Source organism: Mastigoproctus giganteus, chromosome 5 (genome assembly GCF_048544385.1).
Source record: "Mastigoproctus giganteus isolate SK-2022 chromosome 5, ASM4854438v1, whole genome shotgun sequence".
NCBI lineage: Eukaryota > Metazoa > Arthropoda > Arachnida > Uropygi > Thelyphonidae > Mastigoproctus > Mastigoproctus giganteus.
In genome coordinates, this window is record NC_143579.1 from 140029566 (window position 1) to 140055087 (window position 25522).

The 25522-nt window shown below is 35.6% G+C and overlaps 1 protein-coding gene across 2 annotated transcripts in view; it reads left to right on the plus strand.

Moving 5' to 3' along the window:
• Positions 1–25522, plus strand: part of Sec15 (exocyst complex component Sec15) — a 654019-nt gene that overhangs the window by 500762 nt on the left and 127735 nt on the right. For both annotated transcript variants that reach the window (XR_016546976.1, XM_090374206.1), the window contains exon 16: positions 2955–3064. Coding sequence is in view for 1 of the 2 variants with exons in the window: in XM_090374206.1 (XP_090230332.1) it covers positions 2955–3064 (110 nt within the window). In the remaining variant the exon portion in view is untranslated. The remainder of the gene's footprint in view (positions 1–2954; positions 3065–25522) is intronic.

The window sequence follows — 25522 nt, forward strand, 5'->3', positions numbered from 1 at the left end:
TTTTATTAATCGAATAGGGAATTAGGTTTACCAATCGTCGTGAGCTGAGAATTTATCAATCTCACATTAGCTACCAGCAGCAGCATCAAATGGATTTTAAAAATAGTGTACAAGACAAAAATAACCAGGCAGTTCTGTGGTTTGAGAGTGAAGGCAAAGGCTATTTACTTTTACCAACAGTTTGGTTTTCTAGCAATGCCACATTATCACAACTTTGAAAATCCAAAACAACTCTTGATCTCAATGTGTATGAAGTCAATATATGTATACTTGTATGACATATGCAATTTTTGTTCCATAATTAGAGAATCTAAAAAAATGAGTTGATTGCAAGGTAGACAGTGATAGCAGTAGTGGAAAATGATGCAAGGGAGTAAGCTTACACGGTATTAGCAAAAAGAAAAAGAAAAAAAAAAAATCTCAATTTTATTGTAATAATGTCTAATTCTTCCTTACTTTTATTAAAACTACACTACACATGTCAACAGTCAGGTAGTCTCTGGCTGATAGCAAACTTTGACACATCTTGCAGCCATCCATTTTCAACTGTGTACCTGCAAGAAGATCTGGTTGGGGTGTGTTGAAACATCTGAATGGATGTTTCAACACACCATAAGGATGCCAATGTTAATGGCATCCTTATTCTTCTCAGACAACATATAAAAGGGGACATACATTTAAATTGAGGAAGGATTGTTGATGGATACATGTGTGGAAATTGCTTTCAGTGAAAAGGTAGATGATTATTGGAACAAAGAAATACAAGTTTTTGCTTTCAGCCAGATAGTAGATGATTGTTTGAACTAACATCCATCTGTTGTTGTAGAAGTGGGTAGTTGGATTTAATTTAAGGAAGAATAAGACAAATTATTAGAAAGGATGGACAGGTGATGTGTGTATGTTTTTTTTTTTATGATGCTGTTTAAGCTTGCTTCCCTGCATCATTGCCACTAATACTAATTTGGATCACATGACATGGTACTGCTACTGTTGTGTGGCCAAAATAATACTCACAGGCCTCATTTGACATGCTTGCTCTGTTGTGTGCAGAAGTTAAATGTCGTAAATGAATCTAGTGTAAGTGGGTAGTTGGATTTAATTTAAGGGAAGAATAAGATATTATTAGAAAGGATGGACAGGTGATGTGTGTATGTTTTTTTTTTATGATGCTGTTTAAGCTTGCTTCCCTTCATCATTGCCACTAATACTAATTTGGATCACATTACATTTTACTACATGACATGGTACTGCTACTGTAGTATGGCCAAAATAATAGTCACAGGCCTCATTCGACATGCTTGCTGCTCTGTTGTATGCAGAAGTTATATCGTAAATGAATCTGGTGTAGCTTTTGTGCGTAATTATTCTTCTTTCATTTCTTGGCAAAGCATCGATGCTGTGGTTATATAACATCAGTTTAGGTCAGTTCGAATCACATCCAAATTCATAAAGAAACACTAAATAATGCAGATAAACATAATTTCTGATAATTTGTTACATAGTTTAATTAGAGATGAAAGGTTTCTCAGATTTCAGATCTTACTAAAAAAGCATTAAACTGACCTAGGAGTATTTCTTTTTAGATTGTTTATAAACAACATTGATATAGCGTTCATCTTTTTTTTCTTTTTGTATTTGATTTGGGGGGGGGGGGCAATTGATTGCCATAGTATAATAAAATATTGTATGCAGCCTTGGTTGTATATACAGCAATACCTCACATAGCACTGATAATTGGTACCGAAATTGTTATGTGAAACCGTGCTGATTGAGGTATAATTATAATGGGTTTTAATTGAATGCATATTAGAGAAACAGTCTATAAATAAATTATAATAAATCTATAACCAATTTGCGGTTGATAGCCAATTAAAAGGATTTGAAATTAAAAATATTGCAAAAATTTTATTAATGAAAGGTAACATCATTAGAGATGAGAAAAAAGCTTCATTGTTTATTTAGGTATTTCAATAATAAAGTCTTGTGAAGTCATCTCTTCTTTTTCTCAGCGTACAAGTCAAAAACTTGTACGCCGATTCTTCTTTCTCCAAAAAAACTTTCATTCTTCTGTTGAAAATTTTTTGGTGCCACTTCAGTGTTATCCACTTCATAATTGTTTTCCTCTTCTTCATATGCAGTTTGGTTGTCAATTTCAAGGAGAGTTGCATCATCTAAGTCATTTGCATGTAAGTCAATGCAGTCACGTACGTTAGCAGTGTCAAAAAGTTTAAAATCCCAAGTCTCTTCCGATCTTCACAATGTCTTTGGAAATTGTCTGAATTCATAATTCAAAACCAGTGAAATAATTTACCAAATGGGGCAAAACATGCTGCCAAATAGAATGAATGTTGTTGGCAGTGATTTCTAGCCAAGATGCAAATATATTTTTGATCATATTTAAAGGAGTAAAAAATAAATTGTGAAATGAAAAGCTATCATGTCGTTTTGTCAGGATGGAATTAAGAATACTGAACACTGTTGCACTTTGCTAGTGACTGCCTGAGGGAAGCCTGAGGGACTGCCTAGGCTACAACAATGCAGCATATATGTAGAGTACATGTCTAGGCTATTGAATTAGTTTTAATATGTACAATAAATTTTTGACTTAAACTTAATTGAAAACCGTGTTATAATGATATCCATGCTGTTTGAAGCCATGCTAAGCGAGGTATTGCTGTACTAATTTTTGTAATTCATGGACTGCTGCATTTTTGCTAAATAATCAAGTTAAATTTCATTTATTGTTGATACCAGAGCATTTGCTCCCTTATTCCACCTGTATATTTGTTTCAGCTTTGTTTCACTGTACTTTGTTGCCATATGGTGTTTATTTAAATATACATTGTTACTAAATAAAAAACAGAAAAAGTATATGTAAGAGATTGAGTTTTAATTTGAAATGTTTATAGACTATTCTGCCATTTCATTCCTATTTATTTGTATCTATAATTTAGATAATTATGACTGGTTATTAAATGAACCTCAGAAAGACCATGATAGTAGCAACATTCGAGATCTTATTGCCTTTTTGAAGAATACCTTTGGGGCCTTCACGAACTTACCAGTAAGTAATTTTTTAAATTATTTTTTAACAAAAAAATAATAAAATATAAAATATAGGAACTTAAACTTATCTGCAGCTAGCTTATAATAAATAAATAAATTTCTGTTTATACTTCAGGATGACCACACAGTCAGGGAGTTCTGTTTGAACTCTTAGCTAATATAGGGTCATTTTAAAAGTTTATGGCCTGAGTATGAAGGGTTTATTTCAGGAGCCTAGTGAAATGTTAGTTTTCAACATACTCCCCTTTGGAGTCAATATGCCTTGTCACCAATGCTGTCACATTGTCACCAATGCTGCAATGTGTTAATTCCAGCTGCAAAGAAAGTTTTCTCTTGGGCCTCCAGGAATGCATCCACTACAGCAGTGGCATCACTGTTGATTGAAAAATGGATTATAGCCAAGTATTTTTCAAATTGGGAATTAGTTGAAAGTCTGACAGTGCCAGATCTGATGAATATGGGGGATGGTTCAAGGTGAATATAAGACTGCATTATGCCTGGCATTTGTAGATCATGAAAAGGATGACTCCATACAACATAAGGAATATTTTGGGCACTGGAAAGTCAAGGCATAGACATCCCATACATTAAGATTTTGAAGAAAATATATGAGAATGCTATCTCCTTTATTAGAGTAGACAAAGACAGTAGCAAATTTGAAATTGAGAAAAGAGTTCGACAAGTAGACACTATCTTTTAAGTTGTTTACTGCTGCCCTTGAAGAAGCTTTCTGAAGATTGGACTGATCACAGAAAGGAGTCAATGTAAATGGACAGTACCTAAACCATTTATGATTTGCAGATGGCATAAGCCATGATCCCAAAGAATTAGAGGAAAATCTTAATCAGTTATGCAGAGTTAGTAAGGATTTCAGACTAAAGATGAATATGGTTAAATCAAAAGTAATGATGAACAAGTATGCCACAGGAAAGTATATAATCATTGAAGGAGCATAAATTGAAAAAGTAGATTCATACCTCAGACAACTTGTTAGCTGTAATAATGATAGATGGCTGAAAGTCAAGAGAAGAATTAAGTTCAGATGGATAGCATTCTGGAAATATAGTCACATACTGAAGAGCAATATCCCAATTTTTCTGAAACGTAAAATAATGAATCAATGTATACTCCCCACCATGACTTATGGAAGTGAAACTTGGACACTCACCAGAAGAATGGAAAGGAAGCCGAAAACTACACAGCGAAGAATGGATCAAATTATATTAGGAATCGGACATTCTGGACTCAAAGACAAAGCTGCACTTATGCAGTGCAGCCAGCCAGTGAGAGAAAAATTAATCTGCTAGGGGGTGAATGGAGCTAACATGGATCACAAAGAAAGTTGTCCACCACTTGAGCCTCTGGGCTCAACTTCTTCAAACGTTCACCAAACTCACATCCCACCTCACATCCCGCCCCAAGAGACAAAGAACAGAAGAATCCAAAAAGAAATCGCCACTGTTCCTAATAATGCATTTTCAAACAAGTCAACTGATAGTAGAAGGTACTTTCTCCATTTCTTATTCCAGAAATTCCTTGAGAGTGTTGCTGAATCACATAAAATTGTGAAAAGACTCCGCTCTGGAGATTTACTTAACATTATAATCATCATCAGCCGTTTTCAATCCACTGCAAGATGAAGGCCTCTCCAGCAACTTTCCAGTTTCTTCTGTTTTGTGCAATGGCCCTCTATTTACTACTTGTGAATTTCATCTGTCCATCTCCGTTGTCTCCCAAGTTTTCTTTTAGCTCCTCTTGGGTACCATTCTGTTATTTTCTTAGTCCATCTGTCATCCTGCCCTTGAACTATGTGTCCTGCCCAAGTCCATGTCAGTTCTTTGGTTTTCATAAGAGTGTCCTTTATTTGTGTTTGCTGAATAATTCATGTGTTTCTCTTCTTATCTAACAATCTGATTCCTAATATAATCTGTTCCATTCTTCACTGTGTAGTTTTCAGCTTCCATTATTTTGGCGAGTTCCACTTCCATAAGTCATGGTGGGGAGTATATATTGGTTCATTATTTTATGCTTCAGACAAATTGGGATATTGCTCTTCAGTATATGACTGTATTTCCAGAATGCTATCCATCCGAGATTTATTCTTCTCTTGACTTCCAGCCATTTATCATTATTACAGCTAATGACTTGTCTGAGATAAGTATATGAATCCACCATTTCAATTTCTGCTCCTTCAATGATTATATACCTTCCTGTGGCATACTTGTTCATCATTACTATTTTTTTTCCGATATTCATCTTTAGTCCGAAATCCTTACTAACTCTGCATAACTGATTGAGATTTTTCTCTAATTCTTTGGGATCAGCTTATGATTACAATGTCATCTGCAAATCATAAATGGTTTAGATATTCTCCATTCACATTAACTCCTCTCTGCGACCAGTGCAATCTTCTTAAAGCTTCTTCAATGTAAAGCTTCTTCAAAGTAAACAATTTCGGAGATATTGTGTCCCCTTGTCGCCCTTTCTCAATTTTAAATTTGGAACTATCTTTGTCTAGTATAACAAAGGAGGTAGCGTTCTCATATATATTCTTCAATATCATAATGTCAGAAGAATTTTGAACAATTTTGATGGCAAGAAAGCTCCAGATCCTGATAGCGTTTCTCCACTTGTTCTCATAACATGCCCTCCTGAACTTGCTCCTGTTCTATACTACCTTTTCACACTCACTTGTTCCACTGGCATTTTTCTTTCTGTTTGAAAATTTGTTGATAACCACCAGTTCCTAAAAATGGTGACAAATCCCTCTCATCCAGTTATCGTTCCATTTGGACTTAGTTCATTTCTTATTTTTTTATTTTTATTTTTTTATTATTTATTTATTTTTATATTATTTATTTTATTTTATTTATTTATTATTATTTATTTTATTTTATTTATTTATTATTATTTATTTTATTTTATTTATTTATTATTATTTTATTTTATATATATATATATATTTTTTTTCACTTGATCTTTGTCCAGGAAGCTCAGGCAACCTTGGGCAGCCTGTCTACCTCCTACTGATATGTATGTGCAATGGCGACAATGTCATTACTCCTTAAAGCCAGGACACACAACAGAACCCAACACAATACTATATATTCAACATAGAACACTTTTCTCACATTCACAGTAGTTATGTATTTCTTCACAGCATATGTACGTCGCAGATGTGGGAAATCACAGGTGGTGCCTGACCTAACACTATGCACTTACTTCATTTTTCATCAGCCACAGAAAGTGATAGGAGAGAAAACTGGAAAACCAATTACTGGATAACCAAACTGGCCAATGTGGTCCTTGAGATTGTCACAGACATTCTCTCAGATATGCCAAACAAGCTGTACTTGCTACCTGGGAGTCTAAAATGCTGATGGAACTGATATTTGGATGACACTCAAGTCAAGTGGACCCAATTTCGGCGATGTCCAGATGGTCTGTGACAGCAAAATCCTCTGCTTGCACCTTCACGATGGTGGGACTGTTAGTAATCCTGGGTATAACCTCTTTGCACAAGTACATGGTGGGTGACCACCCAGGTGTGAAATAACGTAAGCAGGACATGGAGGAATGCCACCCCTCTATGTTACCAGGAAGTACTAGGTGGACACACAACCGGTTGATGACTCTCATCAACCGGTGCAATACCACCACTTTGCTTATTGGAGGCTTGAAGGGGCAGAACCCATGTTTAGTCTCTAGAGCTAAGTTCCGGTCAACCCTTCCCTATTTCTTCCATCATGCAGTATGATTGATTACTTTTGAGGAACGTCGTGGCGAGATCCAATATTCCTTACATTTCAAGGGTACAGCTCTAAAATGGTGTTTGCAGGCCAGCCACTAGTTAGTACACCGGACTGAGCCTATTGGTAACTCTCTAGGAGGCTTCCGAATCAGCTAGTGTATAATCTAGCTACCTTTACTCTGCCAGATAGTGACTGGAGCAAGTAATGTGTATGCGGGGAGCATTGTGGAGGCCACGTTATGTCAAGGATCTGGGTATATTCTTACCATGTGTACGCCATATCCAAAAATTTCATTACTTCATACAGCATGTCCCACCCACTTTTTCTTACTATTGAATACACCATGAATTGTCAAACTAATAGAGCAAGCTTATCTGCGAAAAGATCTAAACCTCCCAAGCACTTCCTAATTCATTTCACAAATATACATGGTCTCAATTCTAATCTCAACGATGTCCATTTCCACTTGCAGTCTGCCAAATCCCATGTACTTTTTCTGACAGAATCTCAGTCATTGGTTGATTCAACTACTGCTCATCTCAGATGCCCAAATTATTTGCTGTATGATTCCTTTCGCCTCAAAGGTGGTACTTGTGCATATGTCCGTTCTGATATTCCCTGTCAGAGACTTGGCAAGTTGGAATCTCCTCTCTTTGATCTTCTCTGGCTTAAAATCTCTCTACCTCATTGTGTCAACTTCATCTGTTGTCTCTACCGGTCTCCCAACTCCACTAATCACTTGGAGCTCTTTGACTTCCTTTCTTTGCAACTTAACTTTCTCCAGTCCAACTTTCCTAACAGTGAGGTAATTTTCCTTTGTGATTTTAATGTTCACAACTCTAGCTGGCTTCCGTTTTCTAGTCACACCGACCCAGCTGGTCGAGATGCTGAGGCTTTTGCAATTATTAATGACCTTGCACAGATTGTTCATTTACTTACAAGAATACTGGACAATCCCAATCATACAGGCAATACGCTTGATGTTTTTCTTACAAACAACCCTTCTAAGTACATGGTTGAAGTGAGAGGTCCTTTAGGCTCTTCAGATCACAACTTGGTGATTGTATCTTCTCCAATGGAACCTTTATCTCATGGCTATTCCCAACCTCGTGTTGTTTGGCATTACAAGAATGCAAAATGGGATGACCTGCGAGACTTCTTTTCTTTGGTCAGATTACTGTTTCAAAAGTTCTGATGTCAACGTTTGCTCAGATCGTGTCAGTGAAATTATTCTTGCGGGAATGGAATCCTTTATCCCACACTCCACTTTAAAATTATGTCCTTTATCTAAACCTTGGTTTTCCAATAAATGTGCTAAGGCTGTTCAAGAGAAGAATGTTGCATATCATAATTGGCTTGTTTCTAATTCTTCAGTTTCATTTTCTGCATACACCGATGCTCGCAACAATTGTAACGCAGTTATTAATCAGTCCAAACTAGAGTTTAAACAGGCGAAACGTAGAAAATTTGCTTCTTGCCCTAATGGTAGCCGAGCATTCTGGTCTCTTGCCAAAGCTATTGGCCACAACTTTTATACCCATCTCTGCTCCCACCTCTGTCCAAACGAAATGGTTCTGTTGTCATTTCAGCCAAGGATAAAGCTGACCTGCTAGCATCCCATTTTTTTTCCAACTCATGTATTAATGATCTTGGTAAAACACATCCCACTATTCCCAACATGCTTCATTCAATGCCTCCTGTGGTCTTCCATCAAAAGGATGTCAGAAGGATTTTGACGAATCTTGATGCTAAGAAAGCTCCAAGTCCTGATGCTATTTCTCCACTTGTTCTCAGAACCTGTGCTCCCGAACTTATTCCTATTCTTTGCCGCCTTTTTTCACTTTCTTATTCCAAAGGTGTTTTTCCTTCTGCTTGAAAATTTGCTCATATTCAGCCAGTTCCTAAACAGGGTGACAAATCCCTCCCATCGCAATTACTTCTACTCTTTCTAAAGTAATGGAGAAATCAATTAACTGCCAACTCTTAAACTGCCTAGAAACCTTCCGTCTGATAAACGATCGCCAGTATGGATTCCATCAGTGTCGATCCACTGGTGATATTCTGGCTTATGTTACCCATTTATGGACTAATTCAATGGAAAGGTTCGGTGAAACACAAGTACTTGCTCTTGACATCTCAAAGGCTTTCGATCGTGTTTGGCATAAAGGTCTTCTTAACAAGCTTCCATCTTATGGTTTGCCAACTGTTTTTAGTAATTGGTTATCCAGTTTTTTCTCTGATCACTCACTGAGGGTGATGGTAGATGGCTCTCTGTCTTCTAACTTCTCCACTAATGCTGGTGTCCCCCAAGGTTCAGTTCTTTCCCCCACTCTTTTTCTCTTGTATATTAATGACCTTCCATTGACTGGAAATCCTATCCATAGTTTTGCCGATGATAGCACATTGCATTCCACTTTCCATTTTGAGAAATCTTGTCCTGCTCAATCAGCTGCAACTTCTCGAAAATCTGCTACCAATTCCTTAAATGCCGATCTTCAGGTAATTCTCCAGTGGGGCAAAGACTAATTAGTTGATTTCAACCCTTCTAAAACTCAGTCTTGTCTTGTATCTCGCAAAAAGAATTCTTCTGCTCCTATGCATATCTTTAGTGACACTCCGATTTCTAGGCAAAATTATATCTCTTTTGGGGATTATCCTGACTTCTAGTCTCTCTTGACACAAGAACATTACAAATATTGCTTCCTCTGCATCTAAAAAACTTGGTTTTCTCTTTCGCTCTCGGCGTTACTTTTCTTCCAAACAGCTGCTCACTCTGTATAAATCGCAAATCCGCCCTGCCATGGAATATTGTTCCCACATCTGGGGTTGTGCCCCCAAAACCTCTTTCAGGCTTCTTGATTCCATTCAGGAGAGGGCAGTTAGGTTAATTAATGAGTCATCTCTAACAGAGTCTCTCCACTCGCTGTCTCATAGACGTACCGTTCCTGCTGCATGCTTCTTCTACAGATACTTCCGTGATCACTGTTCTTCTGAATTGGCCTATATAATTCCCTCTCTCTCTCTTTCAAAACAGTCCGAACATGTGCCACCACCAGCCAACATCCATTTACTGTCGAACTCCAAACTCACAGAACCAACTTTTCATCTTCCTCGTTTATTCATTCAACTGCTGTTTTCTGGAACAACCTTTCTTCATACGTGTTTCCTGAAAATTACAGTCTACAGAAGTTCAGTCCATTGTCAACAAATATCTTCTTTCGTCTTCTCAACTTCCAACCGAAGCGCGGTTCTAAGTACTATAGGTTCTAATACCTCTCGTGTTTGGGGTTTACACAAAAAAAAAAAAAAAAAAATTGAAAAAAAAATTGAAAAAAAAAAAAAAAAAAAACGGCAATCCAAAAGATGGAAGCCTGTTTAGAAGACTTATGGCAATCTTTATAAAAGCCTTAGAAATGCCAAGGAAAACTGCTTGAGTTTCACCAAACTTTCCACTGATGAAATACCCCTATTGGGATCCACTGTTGCTCACACTCTGCCATGAGGAGGCAGGTCAGGCACCCAGTAGGTTATATAAGTACTCTGGCAGACCCAGCTACATAATTCCTGAGGATTTCAGTGGAAGTGTGTGTGTGTGTGTGAGTGAGTGAAGTTATGTAGAAGCATATCAGAACAGATTAATGCCATCACATTATTGATTGAACATTACATCTGTCTGTATATAACCTTAATTTTTTGTAATTATAATACCAACTGGATAAATTGGATAATTTAGAATATAAGTATTAGGGGTGAAAACTATACCCAATTAGGTCAAAGGGCCAAATATTTAGGTAACCTAAGTTGGACTTCTTTGTTGTACCCTATAAATAAACACATATAATAAAATAAAATAGTAAAATTTAAATGATGATGTAGCTAATTATAGATATATGGATAAATGGAATGGAACGTTGACTAGGACTAGCTCCACTCAATATATCCCATCAGTATTTAGCTGAAGCTATCTGTTTCTGTTCGCCATTTGCCAGTTTTTGTATGTTAAAATATACTGAGAATTTACTGCGAATATATTATTATTATCAATTTAGTTTAATTACTTTAATATACATTAAATTTAGCAGAAAACTGGCAGAATAACTGCTGGCCTGACAGATAGCAGTGAAAATTAATAACAAAAATAACGGAAGTGAATCAAGAATAATAAATGTGAGTACCAACTATTTATTTTTGTAGTGAAAAATAAAGGCGAAGAGGAATAAGGATAGTAATAGACCTCATTCTTCCTCGAATTGCTCTAATAGATTTTGAGGTATAAAAATTTAGAGTTAGCAAGCAGAAAGCGAAAGCGTAGAAACAGCATATTATATAGATACTTGTGATTTACCGTGAGCGTAACTGCCCGACCTTTTAGTAAGGATCCTGGTATTATAGTATGTAGTGATATTTGATGTAAATTAGAAGAAATTTTAGAATACCCATTGCTTCATAAAGTATTATGAAGTATTATGAATAAGATATAAAATAATGAATAGAAAATACCTGATATAATAGAAATTATATGGATAAGATAAAAATTTAGGAAATTATAAGAATAAATCCACATTTTTAAATAGCAGTTCAGATAGTTAACCAAAATTAATTTTCTGTAAAAACAGAAATTAAATAAATAGAAAATGAACTATACCTTCCTGTTGTGGACAACACATAACTAAAATGTTTTCTATCTCAGGTTGCTGCCTTATATATGATGAAGAAAGACCACAGCGCCCTCTCACATTTGGTTATTATGTGAACAATTAAATATTTAATTAATTTAATAACTGAAATGTAGGAAAAAAGAAATAATTAAAATGAAACTATTAATTGAACTACTTACGATGTCAGAAAAAGGCAGAAAATAGTAGAATTAAAAATTGAAGACCTAAATAAATATTAGAACTATAAGAAAATGTAGTATGATTATGCAGTAAGATAAGACAAAGAAAGATAGCAGTGCCCTCTTATTATTGGTTACCTTAATACCAACTTAAATAAACAATTATTTCCATGGAAGATAATGATAGAAAAATACCGGAGCTGGTACAAAATGAATATGTTGGAAAATTAATAGCATAAAATAACATGCAAAAGTATATAACAGATGTGGAATGCAGAATTGTATCCATTACAGAAAACAACTGAAAATGGCTGTTATATTTTAACTCACTTTAAAAGAAATCAGTTGGTACCCTAATATGAGTGAAAAATGCTCAATAATTCAAAAATTAATTACTACCCCTAGAACAAATATATGTACAACCTTTCTACAGTGTAAGCCATATGTAATATGCTTCAAGGGAAGTGCCTAATATATACATATGTACGAGCTCTCAGAATAACTTTAGTGAGAATTAATTATATATATTTTATTTTATTATTTTATTTTTTTATGTAATTCAGCTGTAACTAATTTTGGGTTTATATTTCATGCCATTTATTAATTGCTGTAATTATAGCCCTGTTAAGATATTTTGCTATGAACTTTTCTGGGAATTCATTCCTAATCGGTTTGGCTCTTAATTCTTTTAGTGATTCTATTATACTTTTGATATTATTACTTATTTTTATTAATCTAAAACTCTGTTAAATGATAATGTTACTATGAATCCTTTTTGCAATATTGGAATGCCAATGCCTTAAGCTAATAGCTTCAAAGTTAGTCTTTACGTTTGTCATATAGTTTGGTATACCACTTATTGTCAATTTTATATCTATCGATATCTAGATATGTTGCAGCTTTAGTGCTATCTTTATTAGTACTGTCCAGTTGTAACTCCTGAGGATACCACAGTGTGATATCTTTCTGAAAGTGGGGTTCATTTATTACAATAAGATCATCAATGTAGTGATATAGTATTAGGCTTTTATTTATATTCTTTTCATAGTAGTGTAGGTAAAGATTCGCTACTATTCAAGAAACTGCATGCCCCTATTCCTATATGCTGTTTATATATATTACTACAAGATGTACCAGTTAAATAAATATAAATTTATGATGTAGTCCCAATAATACTGGTCACAAGGTAATATATTATGATATTCATTATAATAGCAGTTAAAGACATTTCAAGTTATTATGAGATATACTTGTAAATAGGTTTTTAAAGTCACATGTGCTTATATGTTTGATGTTTTGGGTGTTATCATTTAAATAATCTATTACTGGTGCATTGTTCATAATAATTTTTGATTCTCCTATGTTTCTATTGATGATATTGAGCACAGATTCCAGTTTTTTGTGTGGTAACTTTGCATAATTGTTTCTGCACGATGTAATGAATCTAAAATCTATGGGTGCTTTTTGGAATTTTGGTACCCAGTGTACATAAGGAAATTTAGTATTTGGGTTATTTCATTTTAATTTTTTGCTCATGGCCATTATTTTCTTAATGATAATACTACTATTAGATTTCTCAGTATTATATGTGGTATTTTTGTTAAATTCATTTAATAAAGTAGAGGTGTAGAATTTTCTGCATATTATACTATAATTATTGGCTGCTTTATCAATAGTTGTAATTATAAATTTAGATTATAAGTCTAGAAGTTTGATTAATCTTAAATCAAATATCCTAGCTGAATTAATACTTTTGTACATATGGCATATTTTCTTTTCTAAATCTTCATAAGTAAGTGCAATCCACATTTGGAAGGCTTCCATTTTCTGCTAAATTTAATGTATATTAAAGTAATTAAACTAAATTGATAATAATAATATATTCACAGTAAATTCTCAGTATATTTGAACATAGAAAAACTGGCAAACAGAAACAGATAGCCTCAGCTATCTGTTTCTGTTGGGATATATTGAGTGGAGCTGGCCCTAGTTAACATTCCATTCAATGTATCCATATATCTATAATTAGCTACATCATTTTAATTTTACTATTTTATTTTATTTTATTTTGTTTTATTCTATGTGTTTATTTATAGGGTACAACAAAGAAGTCCAACTAGGTTACCTAAATATTTGGCCCTTTGACCTAATGGGTATAGTTTTCACCCCTAATACTTATATTCTAAATTCTCCAATTTATCCAGTTGGTATTATATTTACAAAAAATTAAGGTTATATATATATATAGGTCAAAGTCCTGATTGATTTTTGTTTTTCAATTGTTAGTGAAAATTTTATTATTTTGGGTGGGAGGCATTACCAGTATTTAAGGCCCTAACTAACTGGCTAGCTACCGTTGTTTTAGCAGTTGTTAGTTTGCCTATAGTTCTATGTTAACAATTGACATGAAATCAAGTTAAGAAATATATATAAATGTAAAGTTTGAAAAGATTAGAAGTTTAAAGTTAGAGGGAAAAAAAGGAAATAAAGGGAATTATTAAAGATTAAGTCAAGAAAAATTACGAAAATAGCTAGAAAGAATTAGGAAGGTAACATTCCTTCACATGGCCATCTCTCTGCTACTTCCTCAGGGGCTTTGAGCAGACAGATTATTATTATTAGCCATATGGTGCAAGGAAGCCTGAGGCTTATAGCCATACTAAAAGAATGTCTTGTGCATACCTATTTCTCTAGTCTAGATAACAGTTTTGCTTACTAAGTACTCATGTTTAGTTTTGGATGTCCTAATGTATGAAGGCAAATATAAATTTAATTGTGAATTTATTAACAATTAAATTTTGGGTTATAATTATCTGTAAACTGGGATTGGGACACAAAGCCCAACGGGTATGCATCAGAGTAAATATAAAAAGTATATAGATATTTACCTGCGAACACTGTAGCTGGTAGTTGGCAAGAGAAAGCACATGCTGGCGGCTCCTATAAAGCAGAAAGGCTGAAAGCGATTTACAAGAAAGCGTAAGAATTTAGATGTTGATTAGAATTTGGAGCATCGTTAGGGGCGTACTCGGTCAGTTTAGTTAGAGTGGGGGGACTGAAGACTGGGGGGAAATAGGTAGAAGGATGGGGATGATAGAGTAGGCATCCCCAAAGAGGTCAGTGGGGACGAGCCCCCCCACCAGGCGAGACAGGCAGGGAGGGAAGACGGAGACCTATCTCCTCCCTGCCTGGGGAATGGGGTTTTAAAGGGAACCAGGTTCAGATTGCCAAATGGCATGTTGGCAGCAGAGCTGCAGTATATCTCCGTCGGTGATCGTTGTCAGGACCATCTAAGCATGTAAGTGTTGATTCCGGTATAATATGTTAGGTGGGAGAGACACACACATTTATGCTACTTGCTTTTTACTTATATTTTATAATTTTTTTTTCTGTAAGGTTGTATCTATATGTATGTATACAACCTTATATATATATATATATTTCTTTTTTATTATTATTATTTTTTTTATGGTATGAAGAAAGTCTGAAGAAGATTTTTTTTGTTTAATCCTATTGAATCTACAGTATATACGAGAAGTGAATTTGATGAAATGAAATGGATAAGAAATGTAGCGATATATGGTAGGATGAAGTGACTAAGTAAGATATGAAAAAGCTACCAAAATAAGATTACATTGCAGTGTTTTTCACAATTTCAATGTCTTCGTCAGAGGTCATCCAACGAAATTATGAGAAAGAAGGCAATGTTCTTGCTTTTGTTTCTGACATGCTCTGTATGCTATGGTGCACATGTGCTGTAGACATGTGTTAAGCATGAAATTTGAAATTTTGCGGCTAGAATAAGGTATAATAAATTGTGCCAATAAATCTAATTATAATTATTTTTAGAAGGGCACACAGATAATGGATGACCTTACAGAAGCAAGCAAAAGAATTGAAAAACTCAAGTAATGATATCAAAATGTAGGAATAGGCAAGAAAAAGGAACTTGTCATCACCTTGTAAGACTGAAAATGATCAAGATGGTGGCTTGTCAGTATATTGATGTATAGGTTCACTTGCAAATCCCATTCCTGTAGATAGAACCCTGAACGAATGTCTGGGAGTGTGTACTTAAGGTCAGTTGTGTGAGTAAGGATAATAACATGATAGATAGATAATGAAAATTAAAGTTAAAATTAAAACAAGTATAAATATATACATAGTTAAGACACCAAAAAGACCAAGTCCATTATTTATACACTATTTACAAACTTGGTGGATATGGGATTTGGTCATCAGTTATTGCTCATTATGTTGTCCTTATTAACAGCACCTATGTTTTTTTTTTATGTTTGACGATGTTTAGGGATTTACAGAAGTGGTAGTGGATATAAGCTGTAGGAAAAAAGTTGTTTATCAGTTTTTTATATAGCATCCTGATGTTGTTGATGGTTATTTCTTTATTGCTGCAGTTTTTTTGGAAAGCTTTGGAAGGAAAGCTTTGCTGTTTATTACAGTAATTTCAAGATCCAGGAAATTGGATGTGGTATCTTTGTTGTTTGTTTTTTTTCCAGTTTGAGCTCATTGGGGTATAAGTGTCCATATTCCATGATGAAGTTTGGGCAGTTAATTACTATGAGGTTGTCTATATATCTGTAGATGTTAAGCTCCTGTGGAAATGAGGTTTCAGACCAATATAGATATAGGTTTGCTATTTTGCATGAAGCAGGACTCCCCATAGGTGTTCCATTAATTTGTTGATATACAGTCTGCCATATACAAAGTTATTGGAGATACATAGGTTCACTGAGTTGGTCCAATAGGTTGTATTGCAGGTTATATTGTTTATATATCTTTAAGCACTGATTTTAGCTTGGTTTGATTAATACTGTAAACAAACTATGGAAGTCAAAAGTTTGTACAGCAGGCCCTCGTTATAACACTGTTTGCTTTACGCTGATTTGCTATAATGCTGTGTCTATATTATAACACAACTATAGATGGTAAAAAAAAAAAAATTCCCGGTTAATCCAAAAATACAGCAAGTCCCTGATATACAAAACAGATATGTTCTAGGAATTCTTACGTAACTTGGGAATGCCAAATAAAATATTGCTACTATATCCCTGATATGACAAAATTTTAAAAACTACAATATCCTCAGAAGAAAAATAGTTATATATTTTTAATTAGTTCAATTAAAAACTTTATCTGGGGATAGCGGTGAAGTAGACAGAGTGGCACATAAGAAAAGAAAACATAAAAGAAAGAAAAAACGCATGATTTTGTACTGTATTTTGTCAATGGTGTTTTTACAACGATATTATATAGTTTTTGTACTGTAAAAACTGATTTGTATTTTAGCCTTGGTTATTATACTTGAACTTCATTGGTGCCGACCGCTTCTCGTATTCTGTTTTTCTTCTTTATTATGTTCACTGTTTCTACTGACAAATCTGAATTCCACACTATAATTGTTAATGTTTGGCCATTTTCATACATCCTTATTATTTTAATTTTCTGATCCAAATCGATTGCTTTCCTTTTCCTGATAGATTTACTAGCACCGCTGTCACTTATTCTCTTAGTCGGCACCATGATAACAGTCAAAATAAAATTTTCTGAAAAGAACTGCACAGGGTTAAGGCGAAAACTTACAATTAGACCCCACACGAGCTCACATTTTACTAAAATACATTTCTGGAGGTCACTCCCATAAAACAAAAACAATTTGCACTTTCTGGGTTACTGGGCTTTTCTGTTAGTGCAATTCATTATAAACGGGTAGTAAACTCGATCTTCTTGCATTTGCAATGATACTGGAAGCTGGAATTCTGTGGGTTTTTATGTTATTATGGTGAAATGTGTGTCCCCTTCACTGAAATCTTCAGTCATATAAAAAAAATGTAAATAACGTAACGTAAGTTCCGAGCTACGTAAGTCGGGGACTTACAGTATCGAAAAATGTTTAGCAACCTACGTAAAAAGTATGGCGATAGATTAAAAATTAGAAAACTTACCACACGCGCACTACTTCCATGTCCAATATGCACTACTCGCGTATTGGACATGGAAGTAGTGTGCGTGTAGTAAGTTTTCTAATTTTTATTTTATGATGTTGATTTCAAATCGAATAGCTTACCTTTATTTTTTACAATTTCGCATATGGTTTTATCACGAACATTATAATGTTTCATTGGAGATTTAACAGACGCACCATTTTCAAACTTTTGAATAATTTCAAGTTTTTGTTTAATTGAAAGCACAACTCCTGCATTTGCCCATCGTTTTTGTGATTTCTAAACAAAACAACAACAAAAAAAAAATTACTGTAAAAAAAAAATTTCGACATTCCTGAAAAAAATAACGAAACAAAATGTCCCTTTGCAGTGCTACAGAACACAACAATCGATGCGGCGCACTAAAACAAACTAAAGATTTTTTTTTTTTTTTGAGGGGCAGGTGTGAAAACGGTAGGAGTTGCAAGATAATAGGCACACAAATCTCCTAATGCTGACTTATAACACCGCTTCTTGTCCCTTGTTTACGACTTTGCTGCAAATCATCTGTTTATACCTATTCTAGTCATTACTTGAATTTTATGATTTCTGGTTGATTTTTTTTTTTTTATTTATTTATTTTTTTTTTTATTTGTAATCTTGAAATGTCCCGGTTAATCCGATCCCGGTAAATCAAGAGTCTGCTGTATTTAACGAATCATTTCATTTGATGGAGTCGATAGCTTGAAAATGAATAACAAAACAGCATTAAAATGTTTCCACTGCCGACTTGAGAAATTTTCCCATGCTCAGTGAAATTTTTTGTATGCTAATTTAATTGCAGTACAGTGACTTGTTACATAGTTCCGAGATCAACATTTTAAAAAATGATCAGGTATATTGCTTGTAATATTTGCGTAATATGCATTTATCTGAAGTCTAGACATCACTCGTACAATATTAGACATAGTGTGTAACGGACAGTTTACTTGAACATTGTATCATAGGCCCCGGGTGCCAAGCGATTGTCACTAAGCGATTTCTCTGTGCTTTCACTGCGATTTTCAAAAGGTGAATTCTAGTTCTCTTTTACGTTCTTCTCCTTAATAAATCCTTTTATTTAACAGCAGCTCTTTTTTTCAAAAGTACTGATCAAGAGCAAGGAAGGAAAGGGACCTTTCTTTTTTCATATTTAATAGACTAACTCCTACTAATTTCGTTTGGTCACACCAGGCACTGCTCCTGCCTCCCCGTGGCGGGTCTGGTAACCTTGGCAGAAAAGTTCATCTGCCAGGGGCTAAAAGGAGCCAACATGGAACAAAATATGTTTCCAACTTTAGAGCCGTCAAGCTGTCGGCTCTAAATTGATTTGTCACAACCAGAGGTTGAAAACCAATCCTTCAGCGACAGACTTACCTGCATTCTTAATAATGCACTCACTATCTGAACAGCCTCTCTAAGCTATCCCCCTTTCTAATTCAAAAACACCTGGAAAGTATTGCAGGGTCTCCCAAGACAGTTAAGAGACTGCAATCAGGGGACTTACTTATTGAAACTCTAAATTGCAGGCAGTCTGAAAAATTACTAAAAAAGACAACTTTCGCTGATATTCCAGTGAAAGTAACTCCACACGTAACCCTAAATACATCAAAGGGTGTAATTATCTAGTTGGGACCTGATGACTGTGACAGAGGAAGAAATTAAAGAAGAGCTTCAGGAACAAAATGTAATTGCTGTTAAAAGAATTATGATAAAAAGAGACAATCTTCTCACACTTACCAGAAATATTATTCTCACCTTTAACAGTCCAAGCCTGCCCTCATCAGTAAAAGCTGGATATCTACTTTGCCGCACTCATCCTTTCATACCAAATCCATTGAGATGTTATAAATGCCAAAAGTACTGCCACTCTCAAACGACATGCAGAGGGAACCCAGTTTGTCCCAACTGTGGATCCTCCGATCACATTCAAAGTGATTGTTTGGCAAAAGAAATGTCCCGGCTGCAAAGGCAACCATCCTGCCTACTCTAAGACATGTGAGAGGTGGAAAATGGAGAGAAAAATTGTGAAATATAAAGTTGAAAACAGAGTTAGTTATCAGGAGGCAAGAAAATTAATTGCACCCAGTATACCTAACCGTACCTATGCCAATATTGCAAAAAAATATCAAACCATTGCCACACAAACCGATGTTACCGTTCCTTCAAACACTTCAATCTCTGACTGGGCTCGGGCTGTCCTCTCTAAGCAACAGTCCAGTGCCATTAAGCACTCAGGCCAATCAAATAATACACCTCTCACAATACCAGCAAAATCTCAATCTCCACCAGTGAATGCCACTACTACAAATAATGCTAGTTCGACTTCAAAAAAAGATTATTCAGGACACATCAATGGATGCAGAGTACCCATCCAAACAGGAAGATCCGATTCTGGAAATATTTGCAGAAGAAGAGATGGACACCGGTCGTCCTTCCTTTCCAAAAAGAGATAAACCGAAGCCTGAATGCCATAAGACAGCCACATCAGGTACAGCTTCTTCTTCTAAATTCAAGTAATGCCTTACATTTTGCAGTGGAATTGCAGAGGCTTTCGTGGCAACATTGATGACATTCAAAACTTAATTAACTGCTACTCTCCAGTTGGTTTCTGCCTGCAAGAAACCTATTTAACTCATCAAATCTCAGTTTCCATAAAAAAACTATTCAATCTATAGAAGAGATTGGAATACATCCAATTCTGCTCGTGGTGGCGTAGCCATTTTGATTAGCTCAAAGATTCCGGCTAGACAAATCGCCCTTCAAACCCAAATCGAAGCTGTTACTGTGCGTCTGATTACTCAGATCGCTTTAACAATTGTCTCAGTTTATCTCGCACCAAATCATACTTTCTCTTATTATGACCTTGAAGAACTTTAAAGACAGCTACCCTCCCCTGTCTGCTTGCTAGGGGATTTCAATGGCCACCTAAAGTAGACAGAAATGGCCGAATGATTGAAACTTTACTAGAAAAACAAAACCTCACTCTTCTTAATAGTAGCTCGCACACCCATATACAGTTACCTACTGGACAGACTTCCAGAACTGATTTGCTCCCCGATACTGTTCCACTCTGGATGATCCCATGGGCAGTGATCATTTTCCAATTGTTTGTAATCTGTTGATCACACAATCACCATTACAATAGCCCTGCAGGAAATGGAAATTCTCTAAAGCCAATTGGGCGAGATATCAATCAGCAATCACTCTTGACAAAAAAACTATTCAACTACAGCCCATAGATGAAGTTACTAATTATATTACATCCTGTCTTTTAGTTGCAGCTAAGTACTTAACTCCATTATCAAATCCCCCGTCCCGACGGCATTTCAACTACTGGTGGAACGAAGAGTGCACAAAAGCAAAGAAGGAAAAAAAATAAAGCATTTAATTTATTCCGTCGATCTCCAACCACAGCTAATCTAATTAGCTACAAGAAGCTAAGGGCAAAGGCACGTTACATTCAAAAGCAGGCCAAGAAAGATTCTTGGACTAGGTTTGCATCAACTATCAATAGAAACGTTGACTCCAGAATAATATGGAAAAAAATTAGGCAGCTTTCTGGGAAGTTTCCAACTGTTCCTTCCCCAATTCTCTCCTGCAATGGGCAAGAACTCTCTGCTCCTCTAGATATAGCCAATGCCTTGGGCAAAACCTTTGCTCAAATATCAGCTGCATCAAACTACACTCCAAAATTCCAGAAAATTAAGGCCGCCACCGAACAGAGACCTATCAATTTTTGAACCTCACTATCACTTCCATATAATCAGCCTCTGCAATATTGTGAACTTTTACAGGCCATCAGAACAACACGAAACAGTGCCTCTGGGCCAGATGGCATATATTATGTCATGCTGCAGCATCTCGATGACAAAAGCTTACAACTGCTTCTAGTCTTTTTTAACCCGATCTTCCTGGAAAATATTTATCCAACCTCTTGGCACCATGCTACAGTTTTGGCGTTTTGGAACCTGGAAAAAATCCCTCCAGTCCTAATAGTTACAGACCAATATCTCTGTCACGTTGCCTTGGTAAAATTCTTGAAAAAATGATCCACAGTCGACTCACCTGGATCATTGAAACTCAACATCTACTGAGTAATTGTCAACATGGCTTACGCAAAAACAGATCCTCCCTAGATCTGATGATCAAGGCGGAATCTGAAATTCGCAATGCCTTTGTGAAAAACGAACACCTCCTCATGGTCTCCATTGATATAGAGAAGGCATTTGATACTACCTGGCGGTATGGTATTCTCAGTGACCTATATAATCTTGGTCTACAAGGCAACCTGCCCATATTTATTAGGAACTTCCTCAAGAGCCGATCTTTCTAGGTCAGATATCAAACTTCCCTTTCTGCTACATTCTCGCAGGAAGGAGTACTGGATGGATCAGTTTTGAGTACAACCCTGTTTGCCCTTAAAATTGATTCCATTACAAAAGAACTCCCAAATACTGTAGAGGCTTGCCTTTACGCTGACGATCTCTCTATTTCTTGCCATTCTCAGAACATGAGGTATATTGAAAGGCAATTGCAAATGTCCCTTAATAAAGTACAAAAGTGGGCTGAGCTCAATGGATATCATCTTTCCCAACAGAAAACAGTTGCAATCCACTTTTGCAGTCAACGCAAATTGCATACAGATCCTGAACTTTGGATTTCAAATTCCACCATTCCGATTGCCAACAATATGAAATTCTTGGGACTAATCCTGGACAGTAAGCTCAACTTCTTTGGGCATATTAAATTAATACATACTGCCTGTCTTAAAAAGATCAACAGGCTAAGAGCTTTATCTGCCCTCTCTTGGGGAGCAGATCGTACAACTTCGCTGCTCTTATATAGAGCACTGATCAGATCGCGTTTAGATTATGGTGTTCCAGTTTATGATTCTGCCCGAAGGAGTGTGCTATGCTGGCTGGATCCTATTCAACGTAATGCACTGCGGATTGCAATTGGTTCATACAGGACATCTCCAACTCAGTCTATACATTGAAGCTCATGAGTCCCCTTTGCATCTTCGTAGAAAAATTTTATTACTTAAATATGCAGCCAAAATACAGACTTGCTCTTCGCATCCTTTTCAGCCATACCTTTTTATTCAACCACTATTCAGTCTCTACAGAAATAAACCAAGTAAAATACGACCAGCTGACCTACGGCTCCTTGAAATATCACAGACTTGGAATGTTCCTCTCCACAATAGGTAACAGATAAAGAATTACTCTCATCCACCATGGACCATCTTTTCTCAACCGACCTGTGATACCTATTTTCTTCAATGGGGAAAGAATCGTCTACCAGCACTGACTGTGCTACAACTCCATGCTAGCCATATTGAAACCTGTGCTGACTTCTTGCCGATATATACGGATGGTTCCAAATATCTTTCAACTGTTGGAGCAGCAGCTGTGTTTCCCTCTGCTATCATATCAGCTTCTCTTCCACCTGAGTATAGCAACTTTTTCCCTCTGCTATCATATCAGCTTCTCTTCCACTTGAGTATAGCAACTTTTCAGCAGAACTGTATGCAATACGATCAGCTCTAGAAATTGAGTCTACATCCATCTGCAAAATATATAGTTTACACTGACTCTCTGAGCTCAATTAGAGCAATGCAGAATACCTCTCAAAAGAATCATCATATTTTAATGAAAATCAGGAGTTTGTTATTGCAGATTTATCATCGTCAACAGCTAGTGAAGTTTTGCTGGATTCCAGCACATTCAGGCATAAAAGGGAATGAAGTGGCTGATATATCTGCCAAAAGTCCAAGTTTAGACCTAACCTCTATCCCTATTCCAGTGCCCGATTATAATATCTTAATTCAAGCAGCATGCCATGCACAGTGGACAGCATTATGGCATAACCAAACGAATAACAAACTTTTCCAGCTGAAAGAAGACCCAGAGTTCTGGCAGTCGAGCAATCAGACAGTGCGGCAGGAAGAAGTGGTACTCACACGAATGAGAATAGGACACACCCATCTGACTCACCTCCATCTACTAATGGGTGATGATCCTCCTCAGTGTCCACACTGCTTAGAATATCTAACAGTCAAACACATTCTGATTGACTGTCCACAGTATCAACAACATCGAGCTGCAATACTTCAAAATCTGGCTAATTGTCGAGAACCATTGAATCATATCATTGGAGAGGATGCAAATGTTAACGAACTTTTCTGCTTTTTAAAGAAATTGGTGTGTATCATCTTTTATGAATAGGTTTCAGAACTGAAATTAATTTAAACTGGCTTCATTATTAATTATTTTCTAATATTCCTACGAATAGGTGCACTATAGCCATAGCAGCTAATGTGCCAATAAACAACCATACACACACACACACACACACACACACACACACACACACACACACACACACACACACACACACACACACACACATTGTATCATAATTAATACAACCAACGCAGTTACATTTTCGAAGAGTTAATAATGGCGGATAAGAATGAAAAAGCAACAAAGTCTGGACACAGTACGAAGACTATAAATGTAAGAAAGAGACTGACTTTGAAAGTTAAATTAGACGTTTCAAAACGAATCGATTCCGGTTAATGACAAGCTGATGTATACCATAATTTAGGTCTGGCAAATATAACTGTAAGAACAATTATAAAAAAAAATAAAGAATTAATTTTAGCAGTAGAAAAGGCAGCTGTTCCACTGCAAGCAACCAGGGCTAGGCCGGCTATTAGGATTGAAATGGAGAGACTTTAATTTTATTGAAGATAATATCCAATGCAGAATTCAGTTAAGTTAAATATTATAAAAAAAAGTGAGAGAGAGAGAGAGAGATTAGCCTACATGATGATCTGAAGAAAACTCACCTGAAAAAAAAAAAAAAAAAAAGTAGAACCATTTAAAACTAGTAAGGGCTGGTTGAATAGATTTAAAATTCAGGGAGGAGCCGAAACTTTCAAAAAAGAACTTGTTAAAATTATTGAAGAGTGGTATTATGTGTTATACTTCTGAACAAGTTTTTAACATAGATGAAGCAGGACCTTTTTGGAAACGAATGCCTAAAAGACGTTTCATATTGAAAGAAGAAAAAAACATGCCAGTTTTCAAAGCGGCGAAGGATTGGTTGACTTTATTGTTGGGTAGTAACACTGCGGGGGATTTAAAATTAAAACCCCTTTTAGTTTACCAGGAAGAGGGCCAAAGTACAACCCAAAATTGACACAGTTTTCATGATTAAATTCATTAATTAAATTAAATCAATTAAATTCATGATTTTAATTGGAATTTTAAGTTTAATTTTGATACGTAAGTAGTTACTACACAATTATATACAAAATTATATACATGTACAAATATTTGAATATTAAATATCTTGACTGACATTTGTGCATCTTTTTTTTACTGTTTATCATTGATTAGGAAATATCCTATGACACCGACCACAACTCACAAATACATATGTTACCTTATATGGGAATGCGGTGCTCACTTAGCACGGATTCACTTAGTGCTCTGTTTTTCCGGAACGAATTATCAGCCTTAAGCGGGGGTCATCTGTATACTGGAAATGTTGTAAGGATTTTAATAGTGGTAGGTTGTTGCCTATAATTTTGCTATTTGGTATGATGTTCAACAAGGGTTGTACTGGATGTTCAAGAGTTTTGCCCAGTTTGTGTGCATAACTATTCTTGCATGAGGTTATCAATCTGAATCCTATGCATTTGTGTTTTTTTATGGAATTTTGGAATGAAGTATATATGTGGCAGATTGTAATTACTAATGTTCAGTAACATTAGTAATTACAGTCTGCCACATATATACTTCATGTTTATGGATGATAACGCCACACCCTGATAACACACCAAATTCGTGTTTATGGATGATAATGCCACACTC